Raw genomic sequence first — 20,406 nt, 5'->3', positions numbered from 1 at the left:
AAGGAGCCTTGAGCAGTATTGGAGAAGGCTGACTAACTTCTGGCTAATTGGAGAATGGTATTATAAGCTAGTGAGCCTTCAGATGGCTGTCACTCTCCATCTGACAGATTATATAACGGCCAGGCTTTTGTTCGAAAGAAAATTAAATGTTTCTTTTTCAGAATCTCAGGGTCAAACTTTTTCCAGTTCTTCAAGGCACATGTCAGAGGGGTTGCTATTGAGTCATGCAGCAGGCTTGAGGGTGTGGCTCCCATCCGAAAAAGACAAAAAACAGCATCCAGCGCCTATTGTCCTTTCTTGGCTATGTGAGGGTGTCCCCTCTCTTATATGGAGCAGCTAGACACTAGTGGTCAAATGTCCCATCCGACCTCAGGCTGACTGGAATTAACCACTCCTTACCAGCGTAGCCTCTCTTCCCGTCATCCCTGCCCAGTGCCTGTCTCTGGACAGAGGTGAAGAAAACCCAGGCATACAGGCCCTGCCCTGAGTTTTCAAATCCTAAGATGCTCACTCTGACATGCCCTGTATTAACATTAGGAAAGTTTCTAAACCACAGTTAACAGGTAAATTGGATGAACCAGCCATCAATTACTCCAACCAGGATGAAAGTAAACAGCAAAAAGCAAAACTGACTATGCCGAGGCTCTGAGGCTAAACACTTGGCCTAAGTTGGATGAATACTAGCTATGAACTCCTTTTCCCCCACAGGCCTGGTAACAACTCAGGATGGTCTTAACATCTAGAGGTCTGTTTCCTTTGCCCCCACAGCTCTATTTGAGGTAATGGCAAAGGAAATGATGAAAGATCAGGTTAGTTTTATACCATAATCTTCAGAAAATCCCTTTTTGAAATCTTTGATCACACAGTCTACAACCACAGGTTTAGACTTGGGTGAACCCATGGTGTCTTTATGAGGATCTTTTCTATGGCCTGATATTATGAGACCTTCTCTGGCCTCGTGGGTGGTATCCCCAATAGCTTTGCCTCCACCACTCTTGAAAGCAAGACAGATCCCACTCAGCTTGCTCTATGACTGGGAAGAGCACCTGCTTTATTGCAAGTATCTCCAATCCATCTGGACCCCCGGTCTCAGGAAGGCACTCTCAGACAAGTTCTAATGTTTTGGGCAAAGGACAGGGGACCTTGTACCCAATCCTCCCTATACCCTGAACTGAGCCAGGGATGACAGGCTTGTCTCCCTGACTCAGATCCTGGGCCTCCATGAACTGACAAAATAGGCAGTCCCATGGCTGGTTTAGAATCTGGGCCGGGAGTTCCTGGAGGCCCAGGGGCAAGGTCAAATTAGGTCATCTCCTTGGAGGAATTTATGGCCCAAAATGGCGAAAGCACAGGGGTCTCTGGCTCGTGGGCTTCTGGGTTAGGTCCCACCCCATGTGGACGCCCTGTGCCAGTGTCGCAGACAAAACAAGGGAGGGTGCCTCCTTCTCAGAAAGTGGCCATTCAGATGTCCGCCTGACTGCCCCCCTCTCGGGAGTTTAGGTGCCTCTTAGCAATTGGCTGGTTCGTATAATCCCCGAACTTGGATTGGACTTGCAGGGAGGGAACAGAACCCTCAGAGTCTGCTGCAGCCATAAGCCCTATGAGGTCACCACGGAACTGCAGGTTAGGACCCACTCAGACTCCATAGCCACTAAGACCGTGGAGCCACAAACTCGAACCTGAAGCACAAGCGAATCAGGCCACTCATTCACTCTCACACACACTCAGAGGTTATCACAATGCCTCCCACTCCCTGGGAGTCCCTAACTAGTAGCTCGATCAAGCACAACTTTCAATTGGCTACACCTGACAGTTGCTCCACCCAAGCAAGAGGTTCCTCTGCTTCCAATCTGGAGCACTAGGACTGCTGCTCCAGTCAGGCACAGCTTCTGACCGGGAGAGTCTCCCTCAGGGGGTGATCAGTCCCCTCTTCTGCCCACTGGGGCAGGACCTGACTGGGGTTGGCCCCGGGGCCTTACCTTGTCCGGATGCCTTTCTGGTGAGTTGGTCCATCCCTCCACTGAGTCTGGTCAGGGTTTGGTCACCCGGGAATCAGGAATGCCGCTGACGAAGGAGGACCCGGAATACCGTCGGGTGGTGCGCCGCCTCATTCGGTTTGAGGCTCCCCGGCTCCCGGGCGGCCTTACCTCTGTTCCAGTGGCTCAAGGGACCAGAAAGGTTGGAATCTCGCTGGGGCCTCCAGAAATGTTACAGCAGATACCCAGCAGCCCTGCGCTGCAGCGTATCAGCTCTGGCGACAGCCCCGTGGCTGTAGCGTACCAGCTCCAGTAGCTCTGTGGCCATAGTGGATCAGCTCTTTTACCCGGCGAGAAACCAAGCGAGCACTTGGAGAGTTGGAGAACTCAGGTTTATTACGCCGGCGGGCTCAGACCAGATCACTCTCCAGAGTCTGAGCCCGGAAGAAGGGTTTCACAAGGCTTTTATGGGCTACGTCTTCCAGGTCCAAGCTTGGCTAGTTGGACTGGAGTGACGTCAGGCAAGGTAGTAGATGCGGAAACAAATTTACAGAAGCAGATGCATGGGGGAGGACTGGTTGGGGCAGTTGGCTAGACTTTGCTTAGTCGTCATGGCCGGGGTCTCTCCTTTCTACATTTTATTGGGACATTTTCTCCTACATCAGCATATGGAAGTTCCCAGGCTAGGGGTCGAATTGGAGCTGCAGCTGCTGGCCTACACCATGGCCACAGCCACAGCAACACTAAATCTGAGCTGTTTCTGTGCCCTGAATCCTCATGGATGCTAGTCTGATTCATTTCTGCTGTGCCACAGCGGGGAAAGCCCTGCAAGTTTACTCTTGAAAGGAACCTCTGCAGCTGAGCCAGGTCTATGTTGGAAACCAGTTGTACTGGTGAGTTTGTCAGATTACCTTGCACACAGAATATAATTTTTATTAAAGATAAGTAATAGAATGTGCTAATTGAAGCTCACCTATATTATTATTATCTTATTAAATTTTTTTATTGAGGTACAGTTCATGTATCATATAAATTTCAGGGGTGCAACAGAATGATTGGCCTTTTTATAGGCTACATTCAATTTATAGTTATTACGAAATATTGGCTACATGCCCTCTATTATATTGTTTGTCCTTGTAAAAACTCATCTTCAGTATTAAAACTTAACAAGAACCACAGCAGTTGCTTAGAACATAGACCAGCCGTTCTTGATCTTTTTGGTCTCAGGACCCCTTACACTCTTCGAAATTATTGAAGACCCCAAAAAACTTCTGTTTACATGGGTTGTATCTATTCCTATTACCCTATTAGACACTTTTTTTTTTCTTCTTTTTTGGCTGCCCCGATGCATATGGAGTTCCTGGGCCAGTGATCAGAGCTGAGCCCCAGTTGAGACTTATGCCCCAGTTGTGGCAATGCTGGATCTTTGACCCACTGTGCAGGACTGGAGATCAAACCTGCATCTCTGCGCTTCAGAGATGCTGCTGATCCTGTTGCTCCACAGTGGGAACTCCACACCTAATTAGAAATTAAAGCTGAGAAAATCTAAAATTTTTATTTATAAAGTTATTAAAATAATAACCTTAAACCTACTCAATGTTAACATTTTATATATATATATATTTATATTAAAAATTTATATATATATTTTTTTTAGGGCCGCCCCCTGTGGGTGGATGTTCCTAGGCTAGGGGTCGAATTTGAGCTGTAGCTGCTGGCCTGTGTCACAGCCACAGCAATGTCAGATCTAAGCTTTGTCTGTGACCTGCACTGCAACCACAGCTTGTGGCAACACTGGGTCCTTAACCCACTGAGCAAGGCCAGGGATCAAACCCGTGTCCTCACGGATACTAGTCCGGTTTGTTACTGCTGAGCCACAACGGGAACTTCAACATAACCTTTTTTTTTTGTGTGTGTCTTTTCTAGGGCCACACCTGCGGCATATGGAGGTTCCCAGGCTAGGGGTCCAATCAGAGCTGTAGCTGCCAGCCTATGCCACAGCCACAGCAACACGAGATTTGAGCCGCGACTGCGACCTACACCACCGCTCATGGCAATGCCGGAACCTTAACCCACTGAGTGAGGCCAGGGATTGAACCCGCAGCTGCAGTGGGAACTCCCGATTTTTACCCTTTTTTGAATGTGTCTCAAATGTGGTTCAACTATAATAGCGGGCGGACCCATATAATTTTAACATCCCCACTTAAGTACATAAAGTGCAGTTTTAACAGTGGAGAACATTTGTAGTTATCTATTAAAAATTGGGCGGTTGAACATTTTATTAAAAATCTCCTACCAAACAATTCCTATTAATGCCGTCCCAAGCGTTCCTGGGCCAGGGATCGTACTTGTGCAACAGCAGCAACCTGAGCCACTACAGTGACAACACCAGATCCTTTACCCACTGTGCCACAGGACAGCTATTCTCAATATCTTATAATAGGGAGTTCCTGGTGTGGTGCAGCAGAAAGGAATCTGACTAGTATCCATGAGGGTGTAGGTTGGATCCCTGGCCTCGCCCAGTGGGTCAAGGATCCAGTGTGCTGTGAGCTGTGGTGTAGGTTGCAGACATGGCTCGGAAACCGTGTTGCTGTGGCAGTGGCCGTGGTGTAGGCGGGCAGCTGTAGCTCCAATTCGACCCCTAGTCTGGAAACTTCCATATGCCACACATGCAGCCTTAAAAAGAAAAAAAAAATGTTGAAACAACCTATAATAGAAAAGAATCTGCAAAGGATATGTATGTGTATATATGTATATATGTAATTGAATCACATTGCTGTGTACTTGAAATTCACACAACATTGTAAATTAACTATACCACAATTAAAAAAAAAGAAATTTCTTAAAATGCAAAAAAATTGACTAAAATCGTTGAAAGATGTATTCTGTATGTTCTGCACAAGATACAGGCAACCCTTTACTAGAAATGTTACTCATTCACTCTCATTCTTTTTATTTTTTTCAATTGCTTTTTCTTTTTTCTTTTCTTTTTTTTTTTTTTAATGGCCGCAGCTTTGACAGCGCCAGATGCTTTAACCCACTATAGCGGGCCAGGGATCAAACCCGCACCTCCACAATGCCCCGAGCTGCTGTAGTCCGATTCCTAACCCACTGTGCCATAGCGGGAACTCCCACTTTTTTTCCTTTGTCAAGAGTTCAGGCCTGTTGTCTTGCAGAAAACATTCTGATGTCCCTGATTTGTCTATTGTTCTTGATGGTGTTACTAAATTTTTATCCCCTGTTTTTTCCTATAAATTGGCAGTGAGGTCTCTGAGGCTTGATTACATTTCGGTTAAATATTTTGGCAGTAATACTCCTTTAAATGATGTGTGTGCTTCCTATCATCATATCCGGAGGACAGTTGGTCAGGCTGCCTCACTATTAAGGATGTTTATTTGACCATGTGGTTAAGGTAGTGATGCATGATCCTTTCATTGCAAAGATGTGTTTTTATCTCTTTGTAAGTAGTAAGTGTTCTCCGGAATGGCACCATTCAATATCCTGCCTCCAGGAGTTCCTGTCGTGGCTCAGTGGCTAATGAACCCGACTAGTATCCATGATGAGGCAGGCTTGATCCCTGGCCTCGCTCAGCGGGTTAAGGATCTGGCATTGCCGTGAGCTGGGGTGTACGTTGAAGGCACAGCTTGGATCCAACGTTGCTGTGGCTGTGGCGTAGGCTGGCAGCTGCAGCTGTGGTTAGACCCCTAGCCTAAGAACTTCCATATGCTGTGGGTGCAGCACTAAAAAGACAAAAAAAAAAAAAAAAAAGAAAAAGAAAAAAGAAAAGAAAGAAAAAGAAGAAGAAAAACACAAAAAGCAGAACAAAACAAAACAAAATCCTGCACCTGGCAACTGTTTTAGAACAGATGGACAATCCTGGAGTTCCCATTGTGGCTCAGTGGTTAACGAATCCGACTAGGAACCATGAGGTTGTAGGTTCGATCCCTGGCCTTGCTCAGTGGGTTAACGATCCGGCGTTGCCATGAGCTGTGGTGTAGGTTGCCGACGCGGCTTGGATCCCTCGTTGCTGTGGCTCTGGCATAGGCTGGCGGCTACAGCTCGGATTGGACCCCTGGCCTGGGAACCTCCATATGCCGAGGGAGTGGCCCAAGAAATGGCAAAAAGACGAGGGAAAAAAAAAAAAAAAAAGAACAGATGGACAATCCTGGCCAGAATCATTTATTACATTGTTGGTAGCAAAGTGGTGATTTTTCTAATTCTATCATTTCTCCTACATATATTTGTTTTGTTTTGTTTTTGTAAAGAGGAACTTTTTTTTTCTTCAATGGGTAAAAGATTAAAATTTCATAATCAGAAAAAATGGATAAAAATGGTTGCATGCAAAAATATAAGCAAAGAAAAAAGCAGAAAAAAGTTCTGGAGATCCGTTCTAAAACGACATGAACAATCTACATTATGAAAGTATATTTACACTTAGAAGTAGTTAAGGTGGTAAATTTTTTCTTTCTTTCTTTCCTTCTTTCCTTCCTCTCCTCTCCTCTCCTCTCCTCTCCTCTCCTCTTTCTTTCTTTCTTTCTTGTTTTATTGAGGGCCACACCTATGGCATATGGAGGTTCCCAGGCTAAGGGTCAAATCGGAGCGATAGCTGCCAGCCTACACCACAGCCACAGCAACGTCAGATTTGAGCTGCATCTGCGACCTACACCGCAGCTCATGGCAAATGCGGGATCGTTAACCCACTGAGTGAGGTCAGGGATTGAACCTGCATCCTCATGGATACCAGTCAGGTTTGTTTCTGCTGAGCCACAACGGGAACTCCAAGGTACTAAATTTTATGTGTTTATTATCAGGATTAAAAAACCTTTTTAATAAATTGTATTCGGGAAGTAATTAAAAAATAAAGAAAAAAAGAAAAAAAAACTCTGTCTAGTCACTTATGATGGAGCATGATAATGTGAGAAAACAGAATGTGTACATGTATGTGTAACTGGGTCACCATACTGTACAGTAGAAAAAAAACTATATTGGGGAAATAACAGTTAAAAAAAAAGGTTAAAAAACCCTGTGTTTTGGGCAAGGTGTGCAGCGGCTTGATGTGGGATCTCAGTTCCCAGACCAGGGATTGAACCTGGGCCACAGTGGTGAGAGTGTAGATCCATAACCACTGAACCACCAGGGAACGCCTCCAAACTCTTTTTGGCAGGGTGGAGGGGCCGTGCCAGTGGCATATGGAGTTCCTGGGCCAGGGATCAGATCTGAGCCACAGTTGCAACCTATGCTGTCAGGGATCAAACCTGTGTCCCTGGTGCTGCAGTGATGCCACCGATCCCATTGTGCGCAGTGGAAACTCCCTCTATTTTGTTCCCTTGCTTGGTGGGTTTAGGATCCGGCGTTGCTGTGGCTGTGGCGTAGGCCAGCAGCTGTAGCTCTCATTCCACCCCTAGCCTGGGAACTTCCATATGCCACAGTGGGGCCCTCACAAAAAAAAAGCAAAAAAAAAAAAAAAAAATTTCATTGATATGGTTTCAGAGTCCATACTTTACTAACTTTTTAAGAAAGTACCACTTCTTGGAAGTTCCCTCGCTCCTAGGGGTTCGGGTTCACACTTTTTTCCTCTGTGGCCTAGGTTCAGTCTCTGGACTGGGAACTGAAATCCCACATGGAGCTACTGTCAAAAAAAAAAAAAAAAAAAAAAAAAAAACGACAAAAGACAAAACCCTGCTACCACTTTTTGACTTTTGGTGTAGTATCAAAGATAAATATCTACAATATTGAAAAAGCAATTAAAGTGTTTCTCCCTTTTCTGGTGACATACCTGTGTGGGGCTGTATTTTCTTCATATTCTTCAGCGAAACAACCTGTCCTAACAGATGGTTCATTTTATCTATTAAGCTAAACATTAAATAGGCAAAAAGGTAAAATGATGCCACTTTTCCTCACTACTGGGTTTTTTTTTTTTTTCCTTTTCTTTTTTTTTTTTTTTTTTTTTTTTTTTTTTTTTTTTTGGTCTTTCTGCCTTTTGCTTGAGCCACTCCTGAAGTATATGGAGATTCCCAGGCTAGGGGTCGAATCTGAGCTATAGCCGCTGGCCTACACCACAGCCACAGCAATGTGGGATCCGAGCCGTGTCTTCGAACTACACCATAGCTCACGGCAACGCCGGATCCCTAACCCGCTGAGCAAAGCCAGGGATCGAACCCACAACCTCATGGTTCCTAGTCGGATTTGTTAGCCACTGCGCCACGACAGGAATTCCCATATTTTATTTCTAAATTAGTAAATAAAACTAAAAAAAACCTCCTCAAATTTAATTTCCAAAATGGTAAACATTAACCATTAAGTATCACCCACAAAAACAAAAGCTCTTTGGGCTCCTCAGTAATTTTTAAGATTATAAAGGGGTCCTGAGACTGAAAATATTGAGGACCAGTGATTTGGGCTATTATCAAATGGCTGCTAATACCCGAAAAGATGATGAGCTCTTCTGAGCCCCACCTTCCTGAGAGGGGGCCACACACCGTTACCTATGAAGTAGTTTCCTCAGAAATCAAACCTGAATCGGAGTTCCTGTTGTGGCACAGCGGAGGCGAATCCGACTAGGAACCATGAAGTTGCAGGTTCGATCCCTTGCCTCACACAATGGGTTTAAGGATCTGGCGTTGCTGTGAGCTATGGTGTAGGTCACAGAGATGGCTCAGATGCCTGCATTGCTGTGGCTGTGGCTGTGGTGTAGGCTGGCAGCTGTAGCTCCGATTCGACCCCTAGCCTGGGAACCTCCATATGCTGCAGGTATAGCCCTAAAAAGCTAAAATAAATAAATAAATAAATGAATGAATGAATGAATGAAAAAGAAAATTTGCTTAAAAAATAAAAAGAAAGAAATCAAGAGTTCCCATTGTGGTGCAGTGGAAACAAATCCGACTAGGAACCATGAGGTTTTGGGTTCGATCCCTGGCCTCACTTAGTGGGTTGAGGATCCAGTGTTCCCGTGAGCTGTGGTGTAGGTCGCAGATGTGGCTCGGATCTAGCATTGCTGTGGCTCTGGTTTAGGCAGGTGGCTACAGCTCTTATTAGACCCCTAGCCTGGGAACCTCCATATGCTGCAGGTGTGGCCCTAAAAAGACAAAAAAGAAGAAGAAGAAGAAGAAGAAAAAAAAAAAAGAAATCAAACCTTAATCTGATTGAGACTCTTTTTTTTCCCCCTTTAAGGGCCACATCTGTGGCACATGGAAATTCCCAGGCTAGGGGTCAAATCACAGCTGCAGCTGCTGGCCTACACCACAGCCACAGCAACGCTGGATCCTTACCCCAATGAGTGACGCTAGAGATCGAACCTGCATCCTCATCGATACTAGTTGGGTTCTTAACCCGCTGAGCCACAACGGGAACTCCTGATTGAGCCTTTTCATCTAACCACAAGTTTATAGAAAATACAGGGGGCAAAAGAGCATGGGCCCATGGCTGAAATCAGCACAACCCAGGATGTGGAAAATCCAGATCATGTTCAAAAAACCACACAGTTCCTTCAACAAATAAGTTGCAAGCAGGAGTTCCTGCTGTGGTGCAACAGGATCAGCGGTGTCTTGGGAGCAGTGGGATGCAGGTTCTATCTCTGCCCCCGCACCATGTGCTCAGAATCCAGTGTCGCTACAGCTATGGCTTAGGTCGAAGCTGTGTCTTGGATCTGATCCCTGGCTGGGAACTCCAGGTGCCATGGGGCAGCCAAAAAAAGAAAAAAAAAAAGTTGCAAGGAAAAATAAAGAGAGGAGTTCTCCTTGTGGCTCAGTGGTTAACAAACCTGACTAGTATCCATGAGGATTCGGGTTCGATTCCTGGCCTCACTCAGTGGGTTAAGGATCTGGTGTTGCCATGAGCTGTGGTATAAGTCCCACATGCAGCCTGGATTGCATGAGGCTGTCGCTGTGACCTAGGCTGACAGCTGCAGCTCCGATTTGACCCCTAGCCTGGGAACCTCCATATGCTGCAGGTGTAGCCCTAAGAAGACAAAGAAAAAAGCTAAAATAGGAGCTCCCATTGTGGCGCAGTGGTTAACGAATCCGACTAGGAACCATGAGGTTGAAGGTTCAATCCCCGGCCTTGCTCAGTGGGTTAAGGATCTGGTGTTGCCGTGAGCTGTGGTCTAGGTCGCAGACATGGCTCGGATCCCGAGTTGCTGTGGCTCTGGTGTAGGCTGGCAGCTACAGCTCCGATTAGACCCCTAGCTTGGGAACCTCCATATGCCACAGGAACGGCCCAAGAAATGGCAAAAAGACAAAAAAAAAAAAAAAAAAAAAAAAGCTAAAATGGACTCTGACTACTAGGGAGAAGCATGTTCATATTGATGGGAACTGGTTTTTTCCCCCCTCCCCTTGAGGGCGTCTCATGATGATTAACCATTTGCATCTGCAAAAGGTATTCTTCCAGTTTTCACGTCAGATGAAAGCCAGGATAAATGTTGAGAGCGTACCTGGCCTGGGCAAATTCCTTGTGAGGAGGCTAAAGCTCAGTTACGCAGAACTCGGAATGGATAACAGTTTAAAGAGAAAAAATATATATAGAATACCGGGCCAAATATCCAGAGAATTTTTTTTTTACTCTCCATTTTTTGTTTTTGTTATTGATTCTTTTTTGGTATGTGTGTGTCTTTTTAGGGCCGCACCCGCAGCACATGGAGGTTCCCAGGTTAGGGGTCCCATCAGAGCTGTAGCTGCCGCCTACACCACAGCCACAGCAACACAGGATCCAAGGTGCGTCTGTGACCTACACCACAACTCATGGCAATGCCGGATCCTTAACCCACTGAGCAAGGCCAGGGATTGAACCTACAACCTCATGGTTCCTAGTTGGATTCGTTAACCACTGAGCCACGACAGGAACTCCTGTTTCTGTTTTTGTTTTCGTTTGGGTTTTTTTTGGCCACGCCCGAGGCTTGCAGAAGTTCTCAGGCCAGGAATGGAACCCATGGCACAGCAACGACCAGGGCCGCTGCAGTGACAACACTGGGTCTTTAACCTGTTGAGCCACAGAGAAAGTCCGACCCTATTTTTGTTCTGTTTTCACTAAGTGATGCAATTTTAAGTTTTAGTACCTAATAGCAAAAGGAAACAAACCCAACCCTCAAAAAGGCCAAGACCACACTCACTTCCGCCAAATGCTGCCCCCACCCAGGTTGTCAGTGATTTGTTTCTATCTGATAGTCTGAAAATTGTGTTAGGAACTTAGGATGTGATCATTCTTTTTTTTTTTTTTTTTTAAGGAGGGAGAGCAGATGAGACTGTGGGCCTAAGATGAGCTGACAGCATGGCGTCGGTGTGGTTCAGCCCCACAGTGGCACTGAGTTATCCTTGCCCTCCTAGAAGGAACATGCTTTTGTTTTTGTCTTTTTAGGGCCGCACCTGTGGCGCATGGAGGTTCCCAGGCTAGGGGTGGAATCGGAGCTACAGCTGCCGGCCTACACCACAGCCACAGAAACATGGGATCTGAGCCACGTCTGTGACCTACACCACAGCTCACAGCAATTCCAGAGCCCTGACCCACTGAGCAAGGCCAGGGATGGAGCCTGTGTCCTCATGGATACTAGTCAGATTCGTATCTGCTGAGCCATGACGGGAACTCCAAGAACAGCATTCGTTAACGGTGACTCATTCATTTAAGATACTGTTCTGTCCCACTGGTTAATATTTGTTTGGCGTATTTACGTTGTTATTCGTCAGTACCTATATTTGCATCACTGCAAACTGGTTTCTTATAAACCAGTCTGGAGTTACTTGTGAAGTGTGGATTTGGGACTTTGAAAAGTACATAGACCTTTGATAAATTCCTGTTTTTTTTTTTGTTGTTTTTTTTTTGTCTTTTGTAGGGTCGAACCTGTGGCATGTGGAGGTTCCCAGGCTAGGGGTCTAATTGGAGCTACAGCTGTCAGCCTACGCCAGAGCCACAGCTCATGGCAACGCCAGATCCCTAACCCACTGAGCAAGGCCAGGGATTGAACCCAAAACCTCATGGTTCCTAGTTGAATTCATTAACCCCTGAGGCATAAAAGGAACTCCTTGATTGTTTTTTCTTTTCTAATTTTTACAGGTCTGTTTAAGTCTTTTGTGGGTTTTTTTTGGGGGGGGCTTCAGTGGGAATTCTTTTATTTATTCGTTTATTTGTTTATTTTATTTCCCCAATATATTATTCATTTGTGTTTTTGTAGAAAGTCATCCCTTTCATCTAGGTATTCAGGATCTAGGCGTCTCTATTTTAAAAAAAAATTTTTTAAGTTAAAAAAACTAAATTAAAAATTTTTTAATTTTAAAAAAATTAAAAATTTTTAAATTAAATTTTTTTTTTTTTTTTTTTTTTTTTTTTGTCTTTTAGTGCCATACCCATGGTATACGGAGGTTCCAAGGCTAGGCCTACACCACAGCCACAGCAATGCAGGTTCCGAGCCACATCTGCAACCTAAGCCACAGCTCACGGCAATGCTGGATCCATAACCCACCCAGCAAGGCCAGGGATCGAACCTGAAACCTCATGGTTACTAGTTGTATTCGTTTCTGCTGCGGCACAATGGGAACTCTTTTTCTAGGGGAGGGGCAGGTGAAGGAGAAAAAGATAGCTTTATTGCTTTGTCAGGCAAAGGGAGCCATAGCAGACTAATGCCTTAAAGACACTGCCCCCAAAATTTTAAATTAAAAACGATTTTTTTTTAGGGCCGCACCTGTGTCACATGGAAGTTCCCAGGCTAGGGGTCGAATTGGATCCACAGATGCCAGCCTATGCCACAGGCACAGCAACGCCAGATCCAAGCCGCATCTGCCACCAGTTTGCGGCAATGCCAGAGCAAGGGTGGGGATTGAACCTGCATCCTTATGGACACTGGTCATGGTCTTAACCCACTGAGCCACAATGGGAAGTCCTTCTAGGCTTCTTTTGTTTCTCCCACCTTCTGTCTTCTCTCTCTTCTTTCCTCCCCTCTATTCTCAGTTCAGGGGATTAGGATTAGCCGAACAATATCTCTGGTTCCCCATTTCTGGGAAGGAAATTCTGGCTGATTAGCCCCATTCGGATGAGGTGAACACCCGTGGTCCACTCAGCCAGGACCAGGGGAGCGTCATGTGATATAACCAGACTCGTTTGTAGGCATCACTTCTGGGTCAGGAGGAAAGTCTTAGAGCAAGGAGGTTATAAAGTTGTCTGGAATTCCCACCCTGGCACAGTGGGTTAAGAATCCGACTGCAGTGGCTCAGGTCACTGGAGAGGTGCAGGTTTGATCCCTGGGCCCAGTGCGGTGGTTAAAGGTGTAGGTTGAAGCTATGGATTGGATTCAGTCCTTGGCCTGGGAACTTCCACAGGCCATGGCTGTGGCCATAAAATTAAAAAAAAAATAAAAGAAAAAACCAGTTGTCTACTCTGTGCTTAGATTTAATGATGATTCCATTTTAGTTTTTTTTTTTTAATTCACCACTTTCTATTTGGCTATTTCTAAAATCTTGTTTCTGCTTTTCGTAGGTTCATTTTGTTGTCCATTTTCAAATCTCTTATTTTATTGCTTCATTTATTAATTTTAGGTCTTGTGATCAGAAGTGCGTATTTGAAAAACTTCACATTTTCCACTGAGTATAGTTTTTTGGCCATGCCCACGTATGCAGAAGTTCCTGGGCTAGGGATGGAGGTCATGCCACGGTGGTGACCAGAGCCACAGCAGTGACCACACCAGATCCTTAACCCAATGAGCCACCAGGGAACTCTCTGCAGATTTGATTCTTTACTTTTCTATTTATCCGAAATCAGTTTTTTAAATGATTTTTATCATTTCCATTATAGCTGGTTTGCAGTGTTCTGTCAATTTTCTACTGCACAGCAAGGTGACCCAGTCACACACACATGTATACATTCTTTTTTCTCACATGATCATGCTCCATCGCAAGTGACCAGACATCGTTCCCAGTGGATCCCAGCAGGATCTTTTTGGGTTATTTTATGGTTTCCTTTGCTGTGCAAAAGCTTGTCAGTTTGCTTAGGTTTATTTTTGCTTTTCTTTCTCTTTTGCTTTGGGAAGAAATCAATTTTGATACGTAGTGTACGAAACAGGTTTGACTTGCATTTTTGCTCAAGTTGCTATTCCCATCTATGTCGCACAATGAAATCTTTTTTAACATACTCAGAAAAGATTTTAACAGCGTTTGCTCTCTTGTGTCCCAACAGCCCTAGATGTCTGTCGATCCTCAAGATATCGATGGTGCTTTTGGTCCTGAGCGTTGGACTCTTTATGTTCCAAAGCGTGTTCCTCGATACAGACTTCAGTCTCCTCAACTCACCCATCCCGTCCCCCACCCTGGATGCGCAGACGCTGAAGCTTCTACCTGAGAAACCCGATTTCTACGGTGAAAACGGGTGAGATGGCAAGAATACCACTTTGCACTGACACTTCCCTGGCTCCTCCTGTGGCTTTACTGTGTCCTTTTTTCTTTTTTTTTTTTTTTGTCTTTTTGCTATTTCTTGGGCCCTTCTCGCGGCATATGGAGGTTCCCAGGCTAGGGGTCCCATCGGAGCTGTAGCCGCCGGCCTACGCCAGAGCCACAGCAACGCAGGATCCGAGCCGCATCTGCAACCTACACCACAGCTCGCAGCAACACTGGCTCCTTAACCCACTGAGCAAGGCCAGGGATCGAACCCTCAACCTCATGGTTCCTAGTCGGATTGGTTAACCACTGCGCCACGACGGGAACTCCTACTGTGTCCTCTTATGCCCACTTTACAGCCAGTTCCCTACCTTTCTGCACCTGTGCTGATTGGGAATGTGAATCCTGACTGCGGGACCTGGTGGGAGTATGGCTCAGGGGTAGAGCATTTGACTGCAAACGGCGGGACTAGAAAGGGGCTTGGTCTGCTGGGCATAGCCTCTATAGCACCCAGCAAAGTTCTTTAGGACTTTGGAGGGCCTATTTAACCAAAACTGTAGGAGGAGTTCCCGTTGTGGCTCAGTGGTGACAAACCCAACTAGGATCCATGAGGATGCGCAGATTTGATCCTTGGCTTCGCTCAGTGAGTCGGGGATCCAGGGTTGCGGTGAGCTGTGGTGTAGATTGAAGACGCAGCTCAGATCCCATGTTGCTGTGGCTGTGGTGTAGGCCGGCAGCTGTAGCTCCGATTCCACCGCTAGCCTGAGAACTTCCATATGCTGCAGATGTGGCCCTAAAAAACAAAAACACATTAAAACCCCCAAAACTAAACAAAATTATAGGAAAGATGTGGCCTTTCTGGCCCTCTGGCCTTTTCATCTGGTGGGTGGGGCTGCAATGCCTCTGAGATTCCTGTGACTCTCAAGTTTAAAGGAGTTTGGGGAGTTCCTGTCATGTCGCTGCAGAAACGAATCTGGCTAGGAAGCATGAGGTTGTGGGTTTGATCCCTGGCCTCGCTCCATGGGTTAAGGATCGGGGTTGCCGTGAACTGTGGTGTAGGTCCCAGACGCCGCTTGGATCTGATCTTGCTGTGGCTGTGGTGTAGGTTGGCAGCTGTAGCTCCGATTGGACCCCTAGCCTGGGAACCTGCATATGCTGCGGGTGCAGCCCTACAAAGCAAATAATAATAATAATAATAAATAAAGGACTTTGATTCCAGAGAGGGGGCCTTCTCGCCCTCCTTCCTTCCTCTCTTCCCTTCCTTCCCTGTGTCTTTGGGAGCGGCCGCTGCTGGGATTCCAGGGTCTCAACCCAACCCTGGCGCTAGGTATGGGAAAGCCTAGGGGGAAAAACACACTGGATTGGGAGTTCCCATCATGGCTCCGCGGAGATGAATCCGAATAGGAACCATGAGGTTGAGGGTTCGATCCCTGACCTTGCCCAGTGGGTTAAGGATCAAGCATTGCTATGAGCTGTGGTGTAGGTCGCAGATGCGGCTCGGATCCTGCGTTGCTGTGGCTCTGGCGTAGGCCGGTGGCTACGGCTCCGATGAGACCCCAGCCTCGGAACCTCGCGGCCCTAAAAAGACAAAATAAGAGAAAATAAAAAGTTAAAAAAAAAAAAATACACCGGACCGAGCTTGCGGCTCCCCCTCACCTACCAGCCCACTTTCCCAATATGTGATCTTTGACCTTATCTTATTTTAGGCTGTTCCCGAAAAACCAGTGCCAATGTGACGCCTTCGGGCATCAGGAAAGCTATAACTTGGAGGATGCCTACGACCCGCGTGACCTCCCCGCAGTGAACCTGAGGAGACAGGCTGAGCTCGAACACTTTCAGAGGAGGTATTGCAGATGCTGAGGGCTCTTGCGCCCTGAGATGGAGCGGAAGCTCTCTACTCATTCCCGAGGGTGTGGCTCCAAGGAGGGGGGAGGGAATGCCCTCTTTTTTTTTTTTTTTTTTTTTTTGTATTTTGCCTTTTCTAGGGCCACTTCCCATGGCACATGGAGGTTCCCAGGCTAGGGGTCTAATCGGAGCTGTAGCCTCTTGCCTATGCCAGAGCCACAGCAACGCCAGTTCCGAGCTGCATCTGCGACCTACACCACAGCTCCAATGTAACGCCGGATCCTTAACCCACTGAGTGAGGCCAGGGATCGAATCTGCATCCTCATGGATCCTAGTCAGGTTCATTTCCACTCTGCCACAATGGGAACTGCACATTTGTGGTTTTAAAAGAGGAGGGGATAGTTGTGTGTATAAGTGTGGGTAGATGTGTTTATATGTTGAGGGAGAAATATGAATAGTGGTGGTAATATTTAACCATGGGCTTTTGGTAGTGGCTTGTAGTGCTTGCCAATTTCCACGGTTTAATAATCACACTGTACACAACATTGTAAATCAACCCTGCTTTAGTAAAAAGTTCAAAAATTAAAGAAGGAGTTCCCGTCGTGGCGCAGTGGTTAACGAATCCCACTAGGAACCATGAGGTTGCGGGTTCGATCCCTGCCCTTGCTCAGTGGGTTAACGATCCGGCGTTGCCGTGAGCTGTGGTGTAGGTTGCAGACGCGGCTCGGATCCCGCGTTGCTGTGGCTCTGGCGTAGGCCGGTGGCTACAGCTCCAATTCAACCCCTAGCCTGGGAACCTCCATATGCCGCGGGAGCGGCCCAAGAAATAGCAACAATGACAACAACAACAACAAAGACAAAAAAGACAAAAGACAAAAAAAAAAAATTAAAGAAAAACCCAACCCTACAAGAAATCACACTGTGGCTGATTTCAAGTCTCCCACGAGATATCATTGCATGCCAGTTATATAATATCTCCATCCACAGGGAGATTGATGCAAATAACCTCAAGAGTAGAGATAATATGTTAATATTTTTTAATATTACATGTAAAGACTTATTTAAAATGGCTCACATTGAAAACCAGCAATTGAAAATGTATTAAAATAATTCGAACGTGGTGAGTGTTAAGCAGGTGTTACCTTGTTCTCTTTATGTTATGTTACATTTTATTTATTTATTTACTTTTTAGGGCCGCACCCGAGGCACATGGAGGTTCCCAGGCTAGGGGTCCAATCGGAGCTACAGAAGCCAGCCTACACCACAGCCACAGCCACAGCCATGTGGGATCCGAGCCGCGTCTGCGACCTACACCACAGCTCAGGGCAACGCTGGATCCTTAACCCTCTGAGCGAGGCCAGGGATTGAACCCGCAACTTCAAGAATGCTGCATTGGATTCTTAACCGGCTGAGCCACAACAGGAACTCCGTGATTTTTATTTTTAATGTGTGTTGTTGTAATCTGCCTTAGTTTCTTTGTGGAATTCGAGGCTGGAGGGAGGGGCAGGAATAAAGAAGAGGAGAGAATGCAGGACAATCCGACGATTTACTTTGGATTTCTCCCCCTTTGCAGCCCAAAGCTCTGGGCACAGATACCCCTTTAAGAGCTAGCCAGCAGTTCCTGTCGTGGCTCAGTGGTTAACGAACCTGACTAGTATCCATGAGGATGTGGGTTGGATCCCTGGCTTTGCTCAGTGGGTTCAGGATCCAGCATTGCTGAGAGCCGTGGTGTGGGTCGCAGACGCGGCTCGGATACCGCATTGCTGTGGCTGCGGTGTAGGCCGGCAGCTACAGGTCTGATTGGACCCCTAGCCTGGGAACCTCCATATGCCGCGGGAAGTGGCCCTAGAAAAGCAAAAAAGAGAAGGAAAAAAAGAAAAAGAACTAGCCGGTGGGGACAGTGAAGAGCTCCTGCTGTGGTACAATGGAATCAGCTGTGTCTGGGGAGCACGGGGATGCAGGTTCAACCCCTGGCCTAGCACAGTGGGTTAAAGATCTGTTGCTGCAGCTGCAGCTTAGGTCGCAGCCACAGCTCAGGTCTGATCCCTGGCCTGGGAACTCCATATGCCTCGGGGAGGCCAAAAACGAAAGAAAAAAAAAGAACGAACCAGTGGGAGCAGTGGGAGTTCCCTTGTGGCTCAGCACGTTAAGGAGGATCTGGCATGGTCACTGCATTGGCTCAGGTCGCTGCCGTGGGGTGGGTGAGATCCCTGGCCTGGGAACGTCTATGCCGTGGGTGTGGTCGCACCCCCCCTCCCCCCCAAAAAAAGAGCTAGTCAGGGACAGGTATCAAGGCAGCTGCTGATGGTTTTGTTTCCCTGCAGAGAAGGGCTCCCTCGCCCACCGCCCCTGCTGGCTCAGCCCAACCTCCCCTTTGGGTACCCGGTCCACGGGGTGGAAGTGATGCCTCTACACACCATCCCCATCCCAGGTAGGTGCATCTCCACCCGGACAGGACCCAGGCAGCTCTCGTAGTCCTTCTGAAGCAAAGGAGGGAGCAGAAGGGAGCAGTTAGCCGCTGAATCATTCCCGGATACCCAGCACAATCCGTGAAGCTGGACATGGTTTCATTTGATGTTATTCTCACTGTTTCCACCACTGGGAATGGCACTTAGGAGCTGTTGCCTCCCTGGGCATCTTGGATCGTATAGGAGAGGATGGAGATCTGGGTGCCTCGAGGAATCTTAGGCCATTATTGGCTTTTTGGTGTCTGCCAGCATCAAGGGAGCAAGCAAAGCCTCAGCCCATCTCCAGGGACTGCATATGGAAAGAATATTTCTATCCGTTACAGCTCCTCCACGAGTGGTTTTTACACACACCTCTCGTCCAGCATACATCCCTGTGAGGTAAATGTTATTTTGCCAATTTCCCAAATAAGTTTAGCATGTTAGCTAAGGCCACAGAAGGAGGATGTGTTTGAGTTAGGATTTGCATTAGTCATAAGAACAGAGATAGATTTTAAAGTAAAAACATTTGAGATGAGTTGCTGGTGTTTTGGGTTTTTTTTGTTTTGTTCTGTTTTTTGTTTTTTGTTTTTGTCGTTTGTCTTTTTAGCACCTGGAAGTTCCCAGGCTAGGGGTCAAATCGGAGTTGTAGCTGCTGGCCTACAGCAGAGCCCCAGCAACACCAGATCCGAGCTGCGTCTGCGACCTACACCACAGCGCACAGCAATGCTGGATCCTTTACCCATTGAGCGAGGCCAGGGATCGAACCCACAACCTCATGGTTCTTAGTTGGATTCGTTTCCACTGCGCCATGACAGGAACTCTGAGTTGCTCGTGTTTTTAAGTACTCATTTAAAAAATGATTTGCCATTTTGGATAATTCTCTTTCTAGTGTGTAAAATATATGTAACATAAAGTTTACCATTTAGGGGTTCCTGTGGTGGTGCAGCGGAAACAAATCCAACTAGGCACCATGAGGTTTCGGGTTGTATCCCTGGCCTCGCTCAGTGGGGCAGGGATCCAGTGTTGCTGTGAGCTGTGGTGTAGGTCGCAGACTCAGCGGACAATCTGTATTGCTGTCATTGTGATGTAGGCCAGCAACTGCAGCTCTGATTCAACCCGTGGCCTGGGAACTTCCTTATGCAGAGGGTGTGGCCCTAAAAAGCCCCCAAACCCCCCCAAGACCCAACAACAACAAGACAAAAAAAAAAAAAACAAAAACCCAAACTAGGGGAGGGCATCAGAGGCTTTGGTTTGCTGGAGTTTGCAGAGGTCCGTTGGACACCATCTAGCAAGCTCTAGTGGGGAGGCGAGCGGTCTGCAAACACCCTGGATAGGTGACACTTGAAGGGGCTCTGGAGGGATGTGTAGGAATTGGCCAGGGAGCTGAGAGCATCAGGGAACTCTTGGCATCCTCTCAAATGCTTTTTTTTTTTTTTCCTTTCTCCTTTTTCCTGTGACCTCCAGGCCTCCGGTTTGAAGGACCTGATGCTCCCATCTATGAGGCAAGAGTCCCCTTCCCAGCCCCACTTTGCACTTAGCATCCTGTCCTTGGCTCACTGCCCATGCGCTTTTCCCCGTGATGGTGGCTGGTCTCAGCGTTTGACAGAGAGACAAAGATGGGGCAGACAAAGATGCTGTAGCTCTGATTGGACCCCTAGCCTGGGAACTTCCATGTGCTTCAGGTCTGGCCCTAAAAAGAAAGAAAAGAAAAGAAAAGATCTGTTGACTGAAATGTTTCCAGCAGTTTTCTTTTTCTTTCTTTCTTTCTTTCTTTTTGTCTTTTGTCTT

At 46.8% G+C, this 20,406-nt stretch overlaps 1 protein-coding gene across 6 annotated transcripts in view; it reads left to right on the top strand.

Moving 5' to 3' along the window:
* The window catches only part of B4GALNT2 (beta-1,4-N-acetyl-galactosaminyltransferase 2), a 41,788-nt gene that overhangs the window by 7,642 nt on the left and 13,740 nt on the right, over positions 1 to 20,406 (top strand). For all 6 annotated transcript variants that reach the window (NM_001244330.1, XM_021066148.1, XM_021066151.1 and 3 more), the window contains 4 exon segments: positions 14,130 to 14,318; positions 16,033 to 16,170; positions 18,496 to 18,602; positions 20,083 to 20,120. In NM_001244330.1, the coding sequence (NP_001231259.1) occupies positions 14,130 to 14,318; positions 16,033 to 16,170; positions 18,496 to 18,602; positions 20,083 to 20,120 (472 nt within the window).

This window comes from Sus scrofa, chromosome 12 (genome assembly GCF_000003025.6).
Source record: "Sus scrofa isolate TJ Tabasco breed Duroc chromosome 12, Sscrofa11.1, whole genome shotgun sequence".
Lineage (NCBI taxonomy): Eukaryota > Metazoa > Chordata > Mammalia > Artiodactyla > Suidae > Sus > Sus scrofa.
Note: the sequence above shows the minus strand (reverse complement) of the source record. Positions and strands in the feature narration are given on the sequence as shown.